Raw genomic sequence first — 14,811 nt, 5'->3', positions numbered from 1 at the left:
GGGCTGCTATTTTTAGCCCTGTAGCATGAGCCCAAGTCAATTGAGCTGGAGTCTGAGACTTGCTGTTGGGGGTTTCGTTTGCAATGTACATGTACCTAAATAGAATTTTTAATCTTTAATCACTGTGATGATTGGGGGGTAAAATGACATACTGATCTTTATGATAAAAGTAAGAATGTTCTAACCTGAGGTTCTTTGCTGAATAGTTCATAGGAAGCCTGAATTAATAGGAGTTTTGACTTGGCAACAATTACAGGAACATCCTTTAGAAGAAAAAATATAAAGCTGCATGATGACGATATTAACAATTGCCTGCTTTTCTAATTTGCTGTTTTGTATTACAGTATTCCTGAGGAAAAAAATCCATTTAATACTGTTTTTTGTCAGTGAAATTTTAACTGAAATGCTGAAAATAAATTCATTTGTATTTGCTAAATTTTCATGATTGCTCTGTAGAATATAATTGTACAATCAAACTGAGAAATATGCAGGAATGAGCTAATAGTGTGCTACCTCTCACAGATGTCGATGTTATCAGTCCAGATGAAAAATCTATCATGACTTATGTAGCTCAGTTTCTGCAATATTCCAGAAGTTTACCTGTGGCTGAAGAAGACATGCAGGTATATCATTTCTTTTATCATTGAACCAAGCCAAATGCGTGTACTTTTTTGCTTTTCATAACTCTGAGTGAGAATTTCAACACCTCCTTTGCAAAGCCTGTAGCCCCTCAGGGCTTTGGATCTGGCCCGTGGGATTGCCCCCCCGGTGCCACAGGCCCTGCACTGCTCTTAGAATCGGCCGGCACCATGTCCCTGAGGCACCTGGGGGGGGGCTGAGGGCTCTGTGCGTTGCCCTTGCCTCCAGGCACCGCCCCCCGCAGCTCCCATTGGAACAGGGAACTGCGGCCAATGGGAGCTTTGGGGGAGGTACCTGGAGGCGTGGCAGGGGCAGCCCGCAGAGCCCTGTGTGGGGCCCCCCCCCACCACTCCCGGGGCCGTGCAGGGATGTGGTGCTCGCCGCTTCCTGGAGCGGCGCGGGGCCAGGGCAGGCAGCCTGCCCTGGACCCAGTGTGCGCTGCTGCCACCCCAGAGCCGCTTTAGGTAAGTGGCGTCGGGCCGGAGCCCGAACCCCTCCTGCACCCTGCCCCCCAAGTCCCTGCCCTGAGCCCCCGCTGCACCCTGCACCCCCGTGCACCCCAAGTCCCTGCCCTGAGCCCCCTGTCGCACCCCGCACCTGCTGCCCTGAGCTCCCTCCCATAGTCCGCACCCCTCCTCTGCCCCAATCCCTTGCCCTGAGCCCGTTCCTGCGCACCGCACCCCTTCCCACACCCCGCTCTCCCTCCCGTACCCCAACCCCCTGCCCTGGCCGTGCATACAATTTCCCCACCCAGATGTGTCCCTCGGCCCAGAAAGTTTGCCCACCCCTACTGTAGTATGGTTCAGTAACATAGTTATAAAACATGGTGTGATCTTGTCTACAGTGACACAACTGAGCTTATTCTAACCTTGTGTGTCCCTATTTTATTGTAACCAAAATCCCCAACATGGTAGATTTTTTTTTTAATAGTGTAGACAGAAACTTTGTTGCAAAGTTCACTTTTTGTTAGTTAAGATGTCCATAAATATTCCAGCCAACATTTTCTGACCTGGTTGCCTAAATGCAAGCTCCCAAAATTATACCTAGGTACCTAGATAGAAGTAGACTGATTGTCAAAAGTGCTGAGCAACCCAGATCCTTCTTGTTAGAAGCTGATATAAAGAGCATCCAGAGAAAGCCATTTGAAGGGCACAGCAAGAATTCTATTGGGTCTACAAAACCCAGGATGTATGCTGTATATTCTTGAATGCCATCTACTGGCACCTTTATCTATTAACCAACAATTTATATATGATAGAACGTTCCTGTAACACCCTGAAGTCTGGCTACTTGTTTCAAACTGCCTTACTGTATTCAGGAAACTAACTTCTGGCACCAGGTTTGAAGATTTTGGCTTTCATCTGTTTGTACGGCCTGATCCAAAGCTCATTAAATCAGTGGGAGTCTTTTCACTGATTTCAATGGGCTTTGGAACAGACCTTTAGTGAGTGGGAAGGCTTCACTAGTGTGTTGTTTTATGACACAATGCAAACTAAAAATAAGACTTGCAGAATGCAAAAATGGAATTTTCTGCTCCAATTACCAGGGGAAAGTAAAAGAGGCCTTGAGCTGGCTGACTGCACAAGAGAAGAAGTTAACAAAGTTGTTGGTTGATACAGAAAGTGAAACATGCTATAGAAAATTTCAAGTAAGTAGCATTAAATGACATTTTTGAATATGATAGTATTTGCAAAGAGAAATATTAAAATAAGCCCCCCAAAAGTAGCTTTTCAAGTTATTGTCCAATCTGAAGATTTAAATTTAACACCGTCCCCTCCCCCCAAATCTGTCACTGGATTTGGTAAATAAACCAAAGTCACTGAGGAAGAGTTAAGATAAAATTCCCTCTCCAGGAGGAATGTAGATATATGCTTCTCAGTTACTGTGGTGATAATATTGTAGGTCTTGCGTCAGTTTGTTGTCACTGAAGGGGTGCTGGAAGTGTTGGCTGCTACTCATGCCTTAGGGGAATGGCTTCTTCCATTTGTACAGCCCAGATAACGGAGTATGTAGAAGGGAGATTTATGGGGCCATTAGAGAGGTAATTATCCCCTTCTCCACACAGCGAGTGCTGTTGCAGCTTCGTGCTGCAGCAACCCCTAATGGGTGTTGCTCTCTGCCCTCTTTAGGAGCAGGGGAAGAATGGCCAGTGGATCCACATACCGCACTTGCCGTAGCCTGCCCCCAAACCCGTCATCCATCAGGGAGACCCCATGGAGCTGTACTTCTGGAAGAGTATGGGACTTGCAGTCCCTGTGCAGTGGTTTCCCTTGCTGGTGGTTTTGCTGAATCCAGGGCCCTCTACACTAATAGTGGGGTGATAGTCACAATTTGCCCCTGAGAGAACATGAACCCATACAAAGTCTGACTGAAAACAAGTGATTGAATATTATAATAGGCAGGGAGGAGTGTTTTCTTCTCTTCCTCTTATTTAAGTTCCATGCAGAGTCAGCCAGGCTAGATTTACTCTATGTTCTGCAGCTGGTCTGACTTCCCTCTTGACAGTCTATGTATTGACAGTCAAAATGCAAAAGTAACAGATTTTAAAATGTTTCCACCCCAGTTGAGCAACATCTGTGTGGCACACTTTGGCCTTGTATCTAACATGTAATATCCTCGTAGCCTTCACAGTTCCCCATGTTGACTATGCCTAGTCTCAGACAAGATATTTTTCTCAGTACAGTTGAATAGTTATAGCAGTAGAAAAAGTTAGAGATATTACTGTGCATTTGCTTGGGAATAATGTATTAACATGATATTAAATAAAAATTCAGCTACAGTGTTATATTGTGAGGCCCAGATACTGCCCTTAGATGATGGTGCCTGATTCCCATTGACCTCAGTGGTTTTATCATTCCATCGTTCCTTATCTGGACCACCCACTGAAGTAAATGGGAGTCAGAAATTCACCTCCAACAGTAATATCTGGTTCTAGGAATTATTACATGTGGTAGTTTTCCACTATAGATTGCCTTCCCATTTTAACCCTAGGAAATGCTGTCATTTATGGAATTGTTTAATGAAGAGAAAAGACCCTTTCTGCCAGTGTTGTCTTCAAAAAGAAGTGTACCTGAGCTAAATGAAGATCAGAAACGGATGAGAGCAACATGGGATAACCTAACCTCCCAGGTTACAGAAGTATTTCTAGCTGCTGTTTATGTTATTAATGTGAACACATTCTATGAAGACGATAAAGCTCACCCCAGGAATTTATACTGTAGTATAATTATGTTTCTCCTTTTTGGGGAGGGGGAGGAATCACTATACTGAGGTATTGGCCATGATCCTGAGGTCCCGTTGAGCTGGGCCTGGCGTGCAGGGCTGCAGAAGTGTGGGGGTGGAGTTGGGGGTTTGTGGCTAGAGGAGGGTGATGACAAATGTGGCTCTCTTTATGCCTATCTGATCCTAGGGCTGCCAGCGGCATGCAAAGCATGATCTTGATCTGATCGTCCTCTGAGCTTAGCAGCATTCAGATGCAGAGTTTTGGGCTGATCTCTGCTTAAAATGTTCTGTTTGACATAATAAGGGTTAAAATAATGAAGCAGCAGAGAAAAGAGCGAGCAATAGAGTCTGTAGCTGATGAGATATTTTTTTTCCGTGGCATGGGTGGCCTTCCTTCATTATCCAACTCTGCCGTAGCAGGACTGTTAATCCCATTGGATAGTACTCGGTAATGAGCTTGCTCATGTTAACTGTCCCTGAACTAAGGATTGGAATGGCTAGGGAACTGGGATTGTTTAGTCTGCGGAAGAGAAGAATGAGATGGGATTTGATAGCTGCTTTCAACTACCTGAAAGGGGGTTCCAAAGAGGCTGCATCTAGACTGTTCTCAGTGGTAGCAGATGACAGAACAAGGAGTAATGGTCTCAAGTTGCGGTGGGGGCGGTTTAGGTTGGATATTAGGAAAAACTTTTTCACTAGGAGGGTGGTGAAGCACTGGAATGCGTTACCTAGGGAGGTGGTGGAATCTTCTTCCTTTGAGGTTTTTAAGGTGAGGCTTGACAAAGCCCTGGCTGGGATGATTTAGTTGGGGATTGGTCCTGCTTTGAGCAGGGGGTTGGACTAGATGACCTCGTGAGGTCCTTTCCAACCCTGATATTCTATGATTCTATGCCAAGTATCTCCCTGCTTGATCAGTGGCTACTGTGGATCAGATACTTTTGGTCCGCAGTGGTGGAAAGACAGTCAGAGCACATTATTCATGATAGAAGTCATTTGTCAAGGTGCCACTAACTTTGGGTAAATTTCCCTGTGACAAAACTTTTTGTTAGTCATCGTATGTTGACAAAAACTGCTCAATTCCCTGTAGCACCAAGAAGATTGCAAGCGGGGGAGAAAATTCTGATCTTGAATGCACCCAAATGACTCCCATTTGACTGCTGTGGGAACTGCCTGCTTGCTACTGAGCGCAAAATTTGTCTGTGATGTAGTTAGAATGTTAGATTAACAAGTATTATATATAATAATCTTGCTAATCCCCTGAGAATAGGGTAAGAAATAAACAGAGAGATTTTACCATTGACTTGTATTTGCCTTTTAGATTAATGAATGGAAAACAAAGCTGGACTGTGCACTACCCCCACCTCTAGACAGCATCGAGGTCTGGCTCCAAGAGGTAGAACATCTGCTGGCAGATGGTTTACCTGATTCGCAGGACCACTGTAAAGCAATGGCCCTCTTCAAAGGAAAAATTATATTATTTAAGGTTTGTTAAACAGAAAAAGACTGTTAAATCTGACCCACTAAAGCACCTACTATGGAAGTGATGTTAGTTTTTGGGAGGGAATGTGGTCACTGGATTGATTTCTTTTGGAGAATATATGTACTTCTAAAGATGCCTTTGTTAGCAGCTGTTGATTTTGAACAATGGCAGGGTAACCAGATAAATACAGAGTTTTGTAGGAAAATTTTTTGCCTTTATGGGGGTGAGATGTAAGAGAAAGCCTTGATGGAGTGAGTAAATTAATGTGTTTTCATCATATTAGCACAGGGGTGGGCAAACTACGGCCTGCGGGCCACATCTGTCCCACCAGCCGTTTTAATCCAGCTGTCGAGCTCCCGCTAGGGAGCGGGGTTGGGGCTTGCCCCACTCTGATGCTCCAGCCGGGAGCAGGGTCAGGGGCCCCTCCATGTGGCTCCTGGAAGCAGTGGCATGGCCCCTCTCCGGCTCCTATGTGTAGGGGCAGCCAGGGGGCTCCACTCCACATGCTGCCCCCACCCCAAGCACCACACCCCTGCCCCAGCCCTGATCCCCCTCCCACCCTCTGAGCCCCTTGGTCCCAGCCTGGAGCACCTTTCTGCACCCCAAACTTCTCATCCCCAGCCCAACCCCAGAGCTCGCACCCCCAGCTGGAGACCTCACCCCCTGACACTCCAGACCTCTGCCCCTGCCCTGATCCCCCTCCCACTCCCCGAACTCCTCGATCCCTGCCCGAAGCACCCTACTGCACCCCAAACCCCTCATCCCTAGCCCCACCCCAGAGCATGGTTCCTGCAACTAATTTAGTCCCTGGGTCAGCAAAGCAAATAAGCAATACTAATCCTTACATCTATACTTATGTCCATCCCTGTTCAGAAGAGCACATGGCTAAATTCTACTGACTTGAGTGGAACTTAATGTGCCTAAAGTTAAGCACTTGCTTAAGTATTTGGCAGCTTGGGGCTTTAAAAACAACAGAATATAGTCTGATATTTGGAAGTCACAACATATTACTCCAGTAATGAAATCTTTACACTGACTCCCCAAGTCTGATATTATTTTTAAGTTTTTCTTTTGAATTTTAAGCCTCTTAAAAGAATACCTGAATGATCATCTTTTGTCTTTTATGACCAGCCATTTGGGTTATATTCCAAGTTGGTTGGTTATTTGATGTGCCCTGTCTGTAAGCTTGAGAAGGTGGGAGGGTTTATTATAGATTGGGCTATTAGTGCTGCCTATTATTAAGTTATCCAGCACTTCCCAATACAAGACCCTGTTTTCAGTTGCTTAAAACTTTGCCAAACTGTAATAGTTTGAGCTGTAATTTTCTATGCTGGGTTTCTGCCACGTGTATTTTTTTTTTTTTTTTTTGAAAATTTCAGCCAAAATGGTTTGGCTATTTCTGAGAATGGGATAGGGAAAATATGTTGTTTTGCCTATGTTTCAATAATTTCCAGTTGAAAATTTCAGCAGAATCAACACATTCCTACAAAATGTTTTGATTTTATCAAATCAGCATTTTCCAGAATGGGAAAACTTTCTGCTGGAAAATTTCAGATCAGCTCTAGTTCCAACACTGCTATGACCTATGTCGGTGTCAATATGATGTCAATTTGATGTGTTAGGTATTTTTCAGTTTTTTAAAAAACCTAGGAAATCACACATAAAAATATGTTCAAAGAACAGTATTAAAGTTGCAAGACATATTAAGAAGTGTGAGAATTAAGGTTGCCTGTGCAACCTTAATTTATCCCTACTGTACATTTATATTATGATACAGTCTTTAATTACATGATTAATTCTAACATAGTTGTTTTGTGTGTAATTATAACTGTGCCCTTCATCTGTGACATACACTTTTTATCACCTTCAATTCCCAGGTGGCATAAGTATTTAATAGTAGTTTACAGGAATGCTGCATTCCATATTGTGATTAATATTCATATGGGAATGTCGTGCAGTATTCTGAGACAATCTTTGTGGGTACTTTGTATGTTCAATTTTGTTGCTTTTGGCAACTGGCACCTGTGATATGTTCCCATGAGATTTGCCGCAAAAATTCCAACTTCTGCCATCGAAAGGTTAATATATTGTCAATGGGATAAATGTTTTTTTAAATAGTGATTTTACAGACAATTAAAAATTAAGGTATTTATTTACAAGGTCTTGCTGTCAGTCTAACGTGTGGCAAAGCAAGAGCTTCATACTTTGGAAAGACGTAATATTGCACTACAGTATGTGGAGAGGGTGACTTTAAAAGTAAACAAACACTGGTAGTATTGACAATGCAATATTACCTATATATATAAAAACATGGCGAGGTTTTTACTATGCTTGGTAAATACTCACATTTGGGGGTAATATAGGAAATGCATTTATACTGTACTGAATAAAAACTGAAGTGAGATTCTGTGGTAAATGTGTTTTCTTAATAGCTCCCACTGTAATATGGGAGTGGATTGTATATTCCCAAGTACACTACTTAGCAGTGAAATATATTAATTATAATATTTTTTTCCAGGGCTTGATGGATTATTTTGACTGTCACTTGGTCACCCTTCAATCCTTTGAGAATAAAGATGAGAAGGATATGCCACTGGTTCCAACTGAGAAGCTAGATGACATGAAAAGAAGGTTGCAATTCGCAGATTTACCCTGTTGGGCACTTGAGTTGACTACATGCATATTAAGTTAAATTATTATTTTTAGCAAGCTTAGCACCATTATGGAAAAACACTCCAATTACTTGTTTTCTGTGTTCAGTTGTTGTGCACTTAGATGGCACAAGCATAAATGGTCTGTTCCCAACTCTGCAACTGACTTGCTGCAGGATCTTGTCATATCACTTTTCTGTGCCTGTTTCCCCATCTGTGAAATAAGGATAATGATACTTACCCATCTTTTAAAATCATGTGCAGATCTACAGATGAAAGCACTATAAGTACAAAGTATTATTAAATAATTAAAAACTTGCATCTGACAAAGTCCGCTCTTAGCTCAAAACTGGACTGCATCATTCTGCCATCTCTGAGTTTATTATTTATTGAGCACTGTCAGTGTGCTTTGTGTTCTACAAACGTATACAAAAACATGGTCCTACCTCAACGAGTTTATTACTGTCTAGTACAAACACAGGCAAAGCAGGTCAGCCACATGCTAGTAGTAAGATGGGCATTGTTATGACTTTAAACTGGAGTAAGGATTTTGCAGAGATCAATTTTGAAAACCTTTGTGAAAAAATTGTGTTTTGATGTAGGTTTTGGAGGAAGGAAGAGGTGGTTTGGTGTATGAGGATTGTGAGACTGTTTCAAGTAAAACAGAAGATGAGTTAGTAGGGGAATATTAGTTTTAATCTTCTCATTAAAAATTAACCGTTATATTGAGCTTGCGTAAATTCTGAAACACTTTAAATTTGTTTTGTTCCATCTCAGTTATGCTGATTAGGGTATCGTCATGCAGTTTAAAACCTACATTTTCGAAAGTGACCAGTGATTTTGTGTGCTGAACTAGAGACACCTTTCAAGGGCCTGATTTTCAGACAGTGAATGCTCTGAACTTTCTGAAAATCAGCCCCTTTTAAGGTTTCTTAAATTGGACATCCAAAAATTAAGGTGCCCAAATCATTACTCATTTAAATAATTAACCCTAAATATTTTAGAAATTTTTTTCCTCTTCAACAGTAGGGACTGTGTTTACATATGATATCTGGAATTCGGGTAATTTTTAGGTTAGGGGTCGGTCTCTGTAAATGAATGCCTCATTATGTCCAGTTTAATTCCAAAACTCTTCTGTTTTCCAGATTTAGCAATATCCAGTCTACAAACTTCAGCATACTTCTAGAATACCACTTCTGCCTGTGCTCCGCTATCTCGGATGAAGTGACATTAAAGTTAAATATCAGGGATATCAAATATGGGACTAAGGAATCTGTGGAGTTATTGCTGAGAGATTGGCATGTAAGCTTAAAAATAGTTAATATTTTTGGCAACTGTTCTCCAATTTAAACCAGTGGTAGTTGCCCTCTTGGATACAGCCTTAGATCTAATTCCATCCAGCATCCTCTCGTAGCTGGAGGCAATTTGAGATTTATGCAAAGGAGGGTGGGTTTCAGGTTGAACCTGTATCTTTATAAAAGGCCTTGCTATCACCATGTTCATCTTCCCATTTTGCTGTAGATATGTGTATGCCTCATATAGCTAAAATACACTTCAGACTGGAATAAAGGTGAGACAAGGTAGGTGAGGTAATATATTTTATTGGACCAACCTCAACTGGTGGAAAGGTACAGAGCTCTGTGTAGCTCTAAAGCTTGTACCTTCTTCCACCAAGTGAAGTTGGTCCAATAAAAGACATCACCTTGCCTACATTGTCTCTCTCATGTCTGGAACCAGCATGCTATAACAACACTGCAAACAACTATGGAATGAAAATTTTATTTATGATCATCCAGCAGTTTGTCACTGTGCAGCAAGGAGAAGCATACAGACTGATGAAGGACTAACCCCCTTTCTGAAGCTAGTTAATTTTGCTCATTAAAATAAATTATCAAAGGCTGTTGTTCTCATGCCATGCCCACTGTGCTAAATGTGACCATGTGATTGTGACCATCATCTTACACTAGAATGGACCCTGCCAGTGTGGATAGTGTTTACAATAATACACCTTATGCTGCATTTCTTTCCTCCCTTCATCTCTTTTTCAGTCTCTCTTTTCCAGTTACAGTTTCCCAGAGTTTCATAAAACACTCTGGTTTGGCTCAGGCCTGGATTCAGTGATGCTTTTTTTTGTTGGATCCAGTGAGAGTGATTTCACTCTTAAGCTTCAATTTCATTTGAACCCAAGAACTTCAAAGCAAAACTCAGTCCAAACCACTGAGTTTCATCTGATTGTGAGTCCAAATCCTATGCAAGTGATGAGTTTTCGCAGGATTTTGAGCAAAAGCCATGAGCCAAGATACCTTCTCCATGACAGGCCCTGAATACTCCCCCTTCTCCCCCATCTATCTCTCTCTTCTGATGATGTGATTATCTGTGGCCACCTCTCTTCTGTCATTGTCTTTGGGGGCAGTTGACTAGCCTCCTTTCCTCCTGTAGTATGCGAGGGTCAGCAATATCAGCCCACTCCCTGCCTCAAATTCACAACCCTCTCGCGCAGGACAGCCAGTGGTTCTCAATTCTGCAGCAGCAGGACTCCAAATGTAGAAGCCATCTGCCACCACCTGCTACTCCCAGAGAGTGATACTCAGCAGCCCTTCCTTCTCTTCCTTCCCAATATGCACATATCCTTATGGTCCTCGTTGCGGATGAGTTGACTTGTCTGATTGCATTTTGTGCTTACCTCCCGTTTTGTGGCTGTTTATTACAGCACATATGGGGCTCAACGTTACAGTCCTTAGACAGGCAATGCTCCAGTTACAATCAGGGAGAATTTTGCCTGCATTAGAAGTGCAGGATGGGGCAACATGTTGTGTAAAATCACACTATTCTTGAAGACATCAGCAATAATAACCTATAACATGGTGGGTTGAAAATTGAAATGTAACCTTTACTCTGAATTTCTTGGATTTTGTCAGTTTCATCTGGCCCCAGTTTCTGGGGAGAGGGATAGGTCAGTGGTTTGAGCATTGGCCTGCTAAACCCAGGGTTGTGAGTTCAATCCTTGAGGGGGCCATTTAGGGATTTGGGGCAAAAATTGGGGACTGGTCCTGCTTTGAGCAGGGGGTTGGACTAGATGACCTCCTGAGGTCCCTTCCAATCCTGATATTCTATGATTCATCTGGTATATTGTTAACACAGATTTATTATTATAATGTATTATTGGGCTTTTGATTTTTGGTTTTAACTGATAAGCAGCAGTAAAACATACCTGATATTAAAAAAAAATCCATGTTTATTCAATAAACACCAGAAAAACACCAAAAATTGTTGCTTGTATTTAAGAGATTGTCTATACAGAGCAGTAATGCAGACTGTGGGGTGTGATTTCTAAAGTACACTCAGTGTTGCTCATTAATTGGACCATGTTGATCCTGCTGGTGCACACCAAAGGTTCCCTAGTGTGCATAGATGTAGTGCTGTTTGAAACAGTACTGTGTTAAAGTGCACTAGGGAACATATAGTATATAGTAACAAAGTTGTGAAACCCCTTGATTTTTGGACATCTACATACAATTCAAAAATTGCAAAAAGTAAATCCTAAAAAATGAACTTAATAAATCCCCCAAACCAGAAGTCCTGTGTATTAATTCTGTAGTGCCATAGGTGCTCATGGCACTTTGCAGGCTTATCGGAAACAAGCGCCTTCCCCAAGGAGTTTATGATCTGAGAACTTAATTCTGAAATGACTTATCCTGACTCAGGCAAGTACTGTGGCCTCTTTGAGTCAATGGCCTGAGGGTTTGTCTACATGAACAATTTCTTCACAGTAAACTGGGGTGTGAACCTACCCCACACTAGCCTGCTGGGGACTAACTGTGTGGACTCTGGTGACATGCATTAACTGTTTATTAATGCGCTTTGATCTAATCCTCTTTGAAATGGGACTCAATCAACGCTTATCAGTGAACTATTAATGTGCTTCAGCAGGGTCCACACAGACAGTTATTCCATGGCAGGTTGGTGTGGGGTAGAGTCACACCCCAGCTTGCTGCAAACTAAGGGCTGGTCTGTGCCTAAAGTAGACAGCTTTTAGGTCACCCTAGCTATATCACTCAGGGGTGTGAAAAATTCACACCTTGCGATACTTTTGGTTAAGCCGACCTAAGTGCCAGAGTAGACAGTGCTAGGTCAATGTAGTAATTGTCTACACTACAGCAGTGCTTCTAGTGTCGACATACCCTAAGTGTTTGTGTAGACAAACTCTCAATGCATGAGTTAGGATTACTTACAGAAGTAACCGTTTGCAAGATCAGGCCCTATAATAGGCATAATTCATACAAAGTGGGGGATGGGATGCAGTGAAAGTAACTTGATTTTGCTTTGTTTATGTTTGGCCTGTATCTTCTGGGTTCATGTTCTAAAAATTCATTGATCACAAACTGAATTTTCTACATATTTTTATGTCAGTCAGTATTACCTATCTCAATTCCCTTTAACTTTGGGCAGGATTTTATTGAAGAAAGGGGAGTCATAGCTCAACTAGAAACTGCTTTTCAAATATGTGAAGACATGAAAAACAAAAACATAAGCACGAATGTCTTAGGTAAGTGAATGCAAATAATATAGTACTTTAATAAGAGTTGTGCTTTAAACTGATCATTATTAATGTTTTAATTCCTGATTGTTTTTTTTTAAAAATAAAAGTATGAGGTGTCCATTGGCACCTTAAAGACTAGCAGATTTATTTAGGCCTAAGCTTTCATGGGTAAAAAACCCACTTCTTCAGATGCATGGAAGAATTCTCCATGCATCTGAAGAAGTGGGTTTTTTACCCACGAATGCTTATGCCCAAATAAATCTGTTAGTCTTTAAGGTGCCACTGGACTCCTCATTGTTTTTGTGGGATACAGACTAACATAGCTACCCCTCTTTTATTTTCTGCAGAATGTTGGTTTTGTTTAGTTGGTTTATGTTTTTCCAAACAGTTAATAATAATCCCCTTCAGCACCCAAAGGAGGAAGGATTCACTTCTCTGTTGTGGCAGTTTCCAAGCAATTGAGAAATATGCTTAATATTGAAATTATTAATATGAATTAATGTCTATTTCTAACATTTGTTTTATCATGTATTTAATATTCTAGCTGGTGATCCTTCAGACACTGGTAAACTATTTAAGATGGTAGACTCTAAGATTTCTACATGCAGAGAATATATTTACAATGTAAACACTGTCCTACAAAAAGTTCTATGTTCTTGGGCTACTTATATGGAGAACATTCATTTACTGAAGACATGGTTGGACGAAACACGAAAAGGACACCCTAAAAAGGTATTTGATTGAATGTCTCCTTGTGATTAAGCATAAAGATACTTGTTCACCTTTTTAAAGCACTTCGAAGTCTTATAAGTGCAAATTATTATTATTATTTTGGGAAATATATTAAAGAACTGCATGGTGGGTCTTTAATCCTTTCAATGCGTCTCTATAGGTCCCCACTGAGATTCTGGCAGACTGGAACTCGGTGCATGGTACCTTAAATGAAGCTGGAAACTTCTTAATTGAAGTCAGCAATGAGCAAGTGGGATCAGATATTTCTAAAGAACTGAAAAAACTGAACACAAGATGGGCTAAATTTATAAAGAGAACACAGTTTGTAAGTAACCGCAGCTCTGTTTACTTTCATGGGATCATTTTGTTATGTAGATTTCAAAAGCACAGCTGTATTTTTAACAGTATAATTATCGGTTGTTATTTACAGATCAATAATCTTTCATACAATTCAGTGTTATCCATTTTGGAGCGGGTAAAACAAGCAATACATACAGGTTCCCAGTTGTAAAAGTCCTTTAGAACTCTATTAGCATTGAATGCAATGGTGTATATGGCTGAGAATATACTAGAGCCCCTTGTTTCAGTTTTCTAGCTGAGCCCTTAAAAAGTGTATTTATTAATGATACTGTTGTGCCAATAAATGATCAAAAATAAATGATAGTATCAAATGCTATGCAACCTTTTCACAGGAGATGAGATTACTGAGAATGCAAGAAGAGCAAAAGAAGTCAGTTGTTGACAGTAATGGAAATTCTCAGCCTCCTGCAGAGGCAGTGCCAACTTCATGCAGTGCTACAGCAGATATATCAACGGAGGCTAGTAAGAAACATATTCAGAATGCAAAGGTAAAGAGTTCTCCTATATTCTAATCAGTATATCAGCACTTAAATTTGGGTAGTTTTATCTACTGAATATACAGTCCCACTTTTTTGGGCACTACATCTCCACTTCATTCCCAGCTTCCACCTGTGCTCCTCGGGGTGTATGTGATGGTCCCCAGGGGTACCCACGGCTGTGAGGCACCTCATCACTGCCTGCTCTTAGCGTGAAGTAGTCTTGTCTCTGCCTGCTGTAGATCAGCTCCCTGAAACCGTATGTGACAGCACAAGCACGGCCTCCCAGGTGTTCACAGGTCTCGCTCTCTCTGTACAGGTAGCGATCAGCACACAGTAACCCCTGAGTACTCAGAGTTCTCGGCAGTGTTCAGCTCCTGTTCCCCAGAACACTTACAGAATTACAGGCCTGCTATTCCCACAGGGACAGAACTCACCGGCCTGTAAGAGTCAACTCAGGACCAGCACTTTGCTTATCACCATAGCACTTAGATATAATTATAGTGAAAACAAGAATAGTTTATCACAGAATAGAAATTCAAGTAATAGTGAGTAAGAATATTGGAAACAAATGGGTACATATTAAACAAAATCGTAACATGCTTTCTAGAGCCTATACTTAACTGACAAGTTACTCTCTTGTCTAAAAAAAAGAGTATCTGAACCAAACTTCTCTCCAGAATTCTCAACCAAGGCTGGTTGAGACCCCTC

At 41.5% G+C, this 14,811-nt stretch overlaps 1 protein-coding gene across 1 annotated transcript in view; it reads left to right on the top strand.

Annotated features, from left to right (window-relative positions):
- Positions 1-14,811, top strand: part of SYNE2 (spectrin repeat containing nuclear envelope protein 2) — a 264,558-nt gene that overhangs the window by 42,842 nt on the left and 206,905 nt on the right. Inside the window, exons 9-18 of the mRNA XM_074956361.1 lie at positions 523-623; positions 2,186-2,287; positions 3,631-3,768; positions 5,180-5,344; positions 7,860-7,972; positions 9,138-9,294; positions 12,442-12,538; positions 13,077-13,264; positions 13,425-13,589; positions 13,957-14,112. Coding sequence (XP_074812462.1) covers positions 523-623; positions 2,186-2,287; positions 3,631-3,768; positions 5,180-5,344; positions 7,860-7,972; positions 9,138-9,294; positions 12,442-12,538; positions 13,077-13,264; positions 13,425-13,589; positions 13,957-14,112 — 1,382 coding nt within the window. The remainder of the gene's footprint in view (positions 1-522; positions 624-2,185; positions 2,288-3,630; positions 3,769-5,179; positions 5,345-7,859; positions 7,973-9,137; positions 9,295-12,441; positions 12,539-13,076; positions 13,265-13,424; positions 13,590-13,956; positions 14,113-14,811) is intronic.

The sequence above is a fragment of the Natator depressus genome, chromosome 6 (assembly GCF_965152275.1).
Source record: "Natator depressus isolate rNatDep1 chromosome 6, rNatDep2.hap1, whole genome shotgun sequence".
Classification (NCBI taxonomy): Eukaryota; Metazoa; Chordata; order Testudines; family Cheloniidae; genus Natator; species Natator depressus.
The sequence above is the reverse complement of the archived record's forward strand: the minus strand, read 5'-3'. Positions and strand labels throughout refer to the sequence as shown.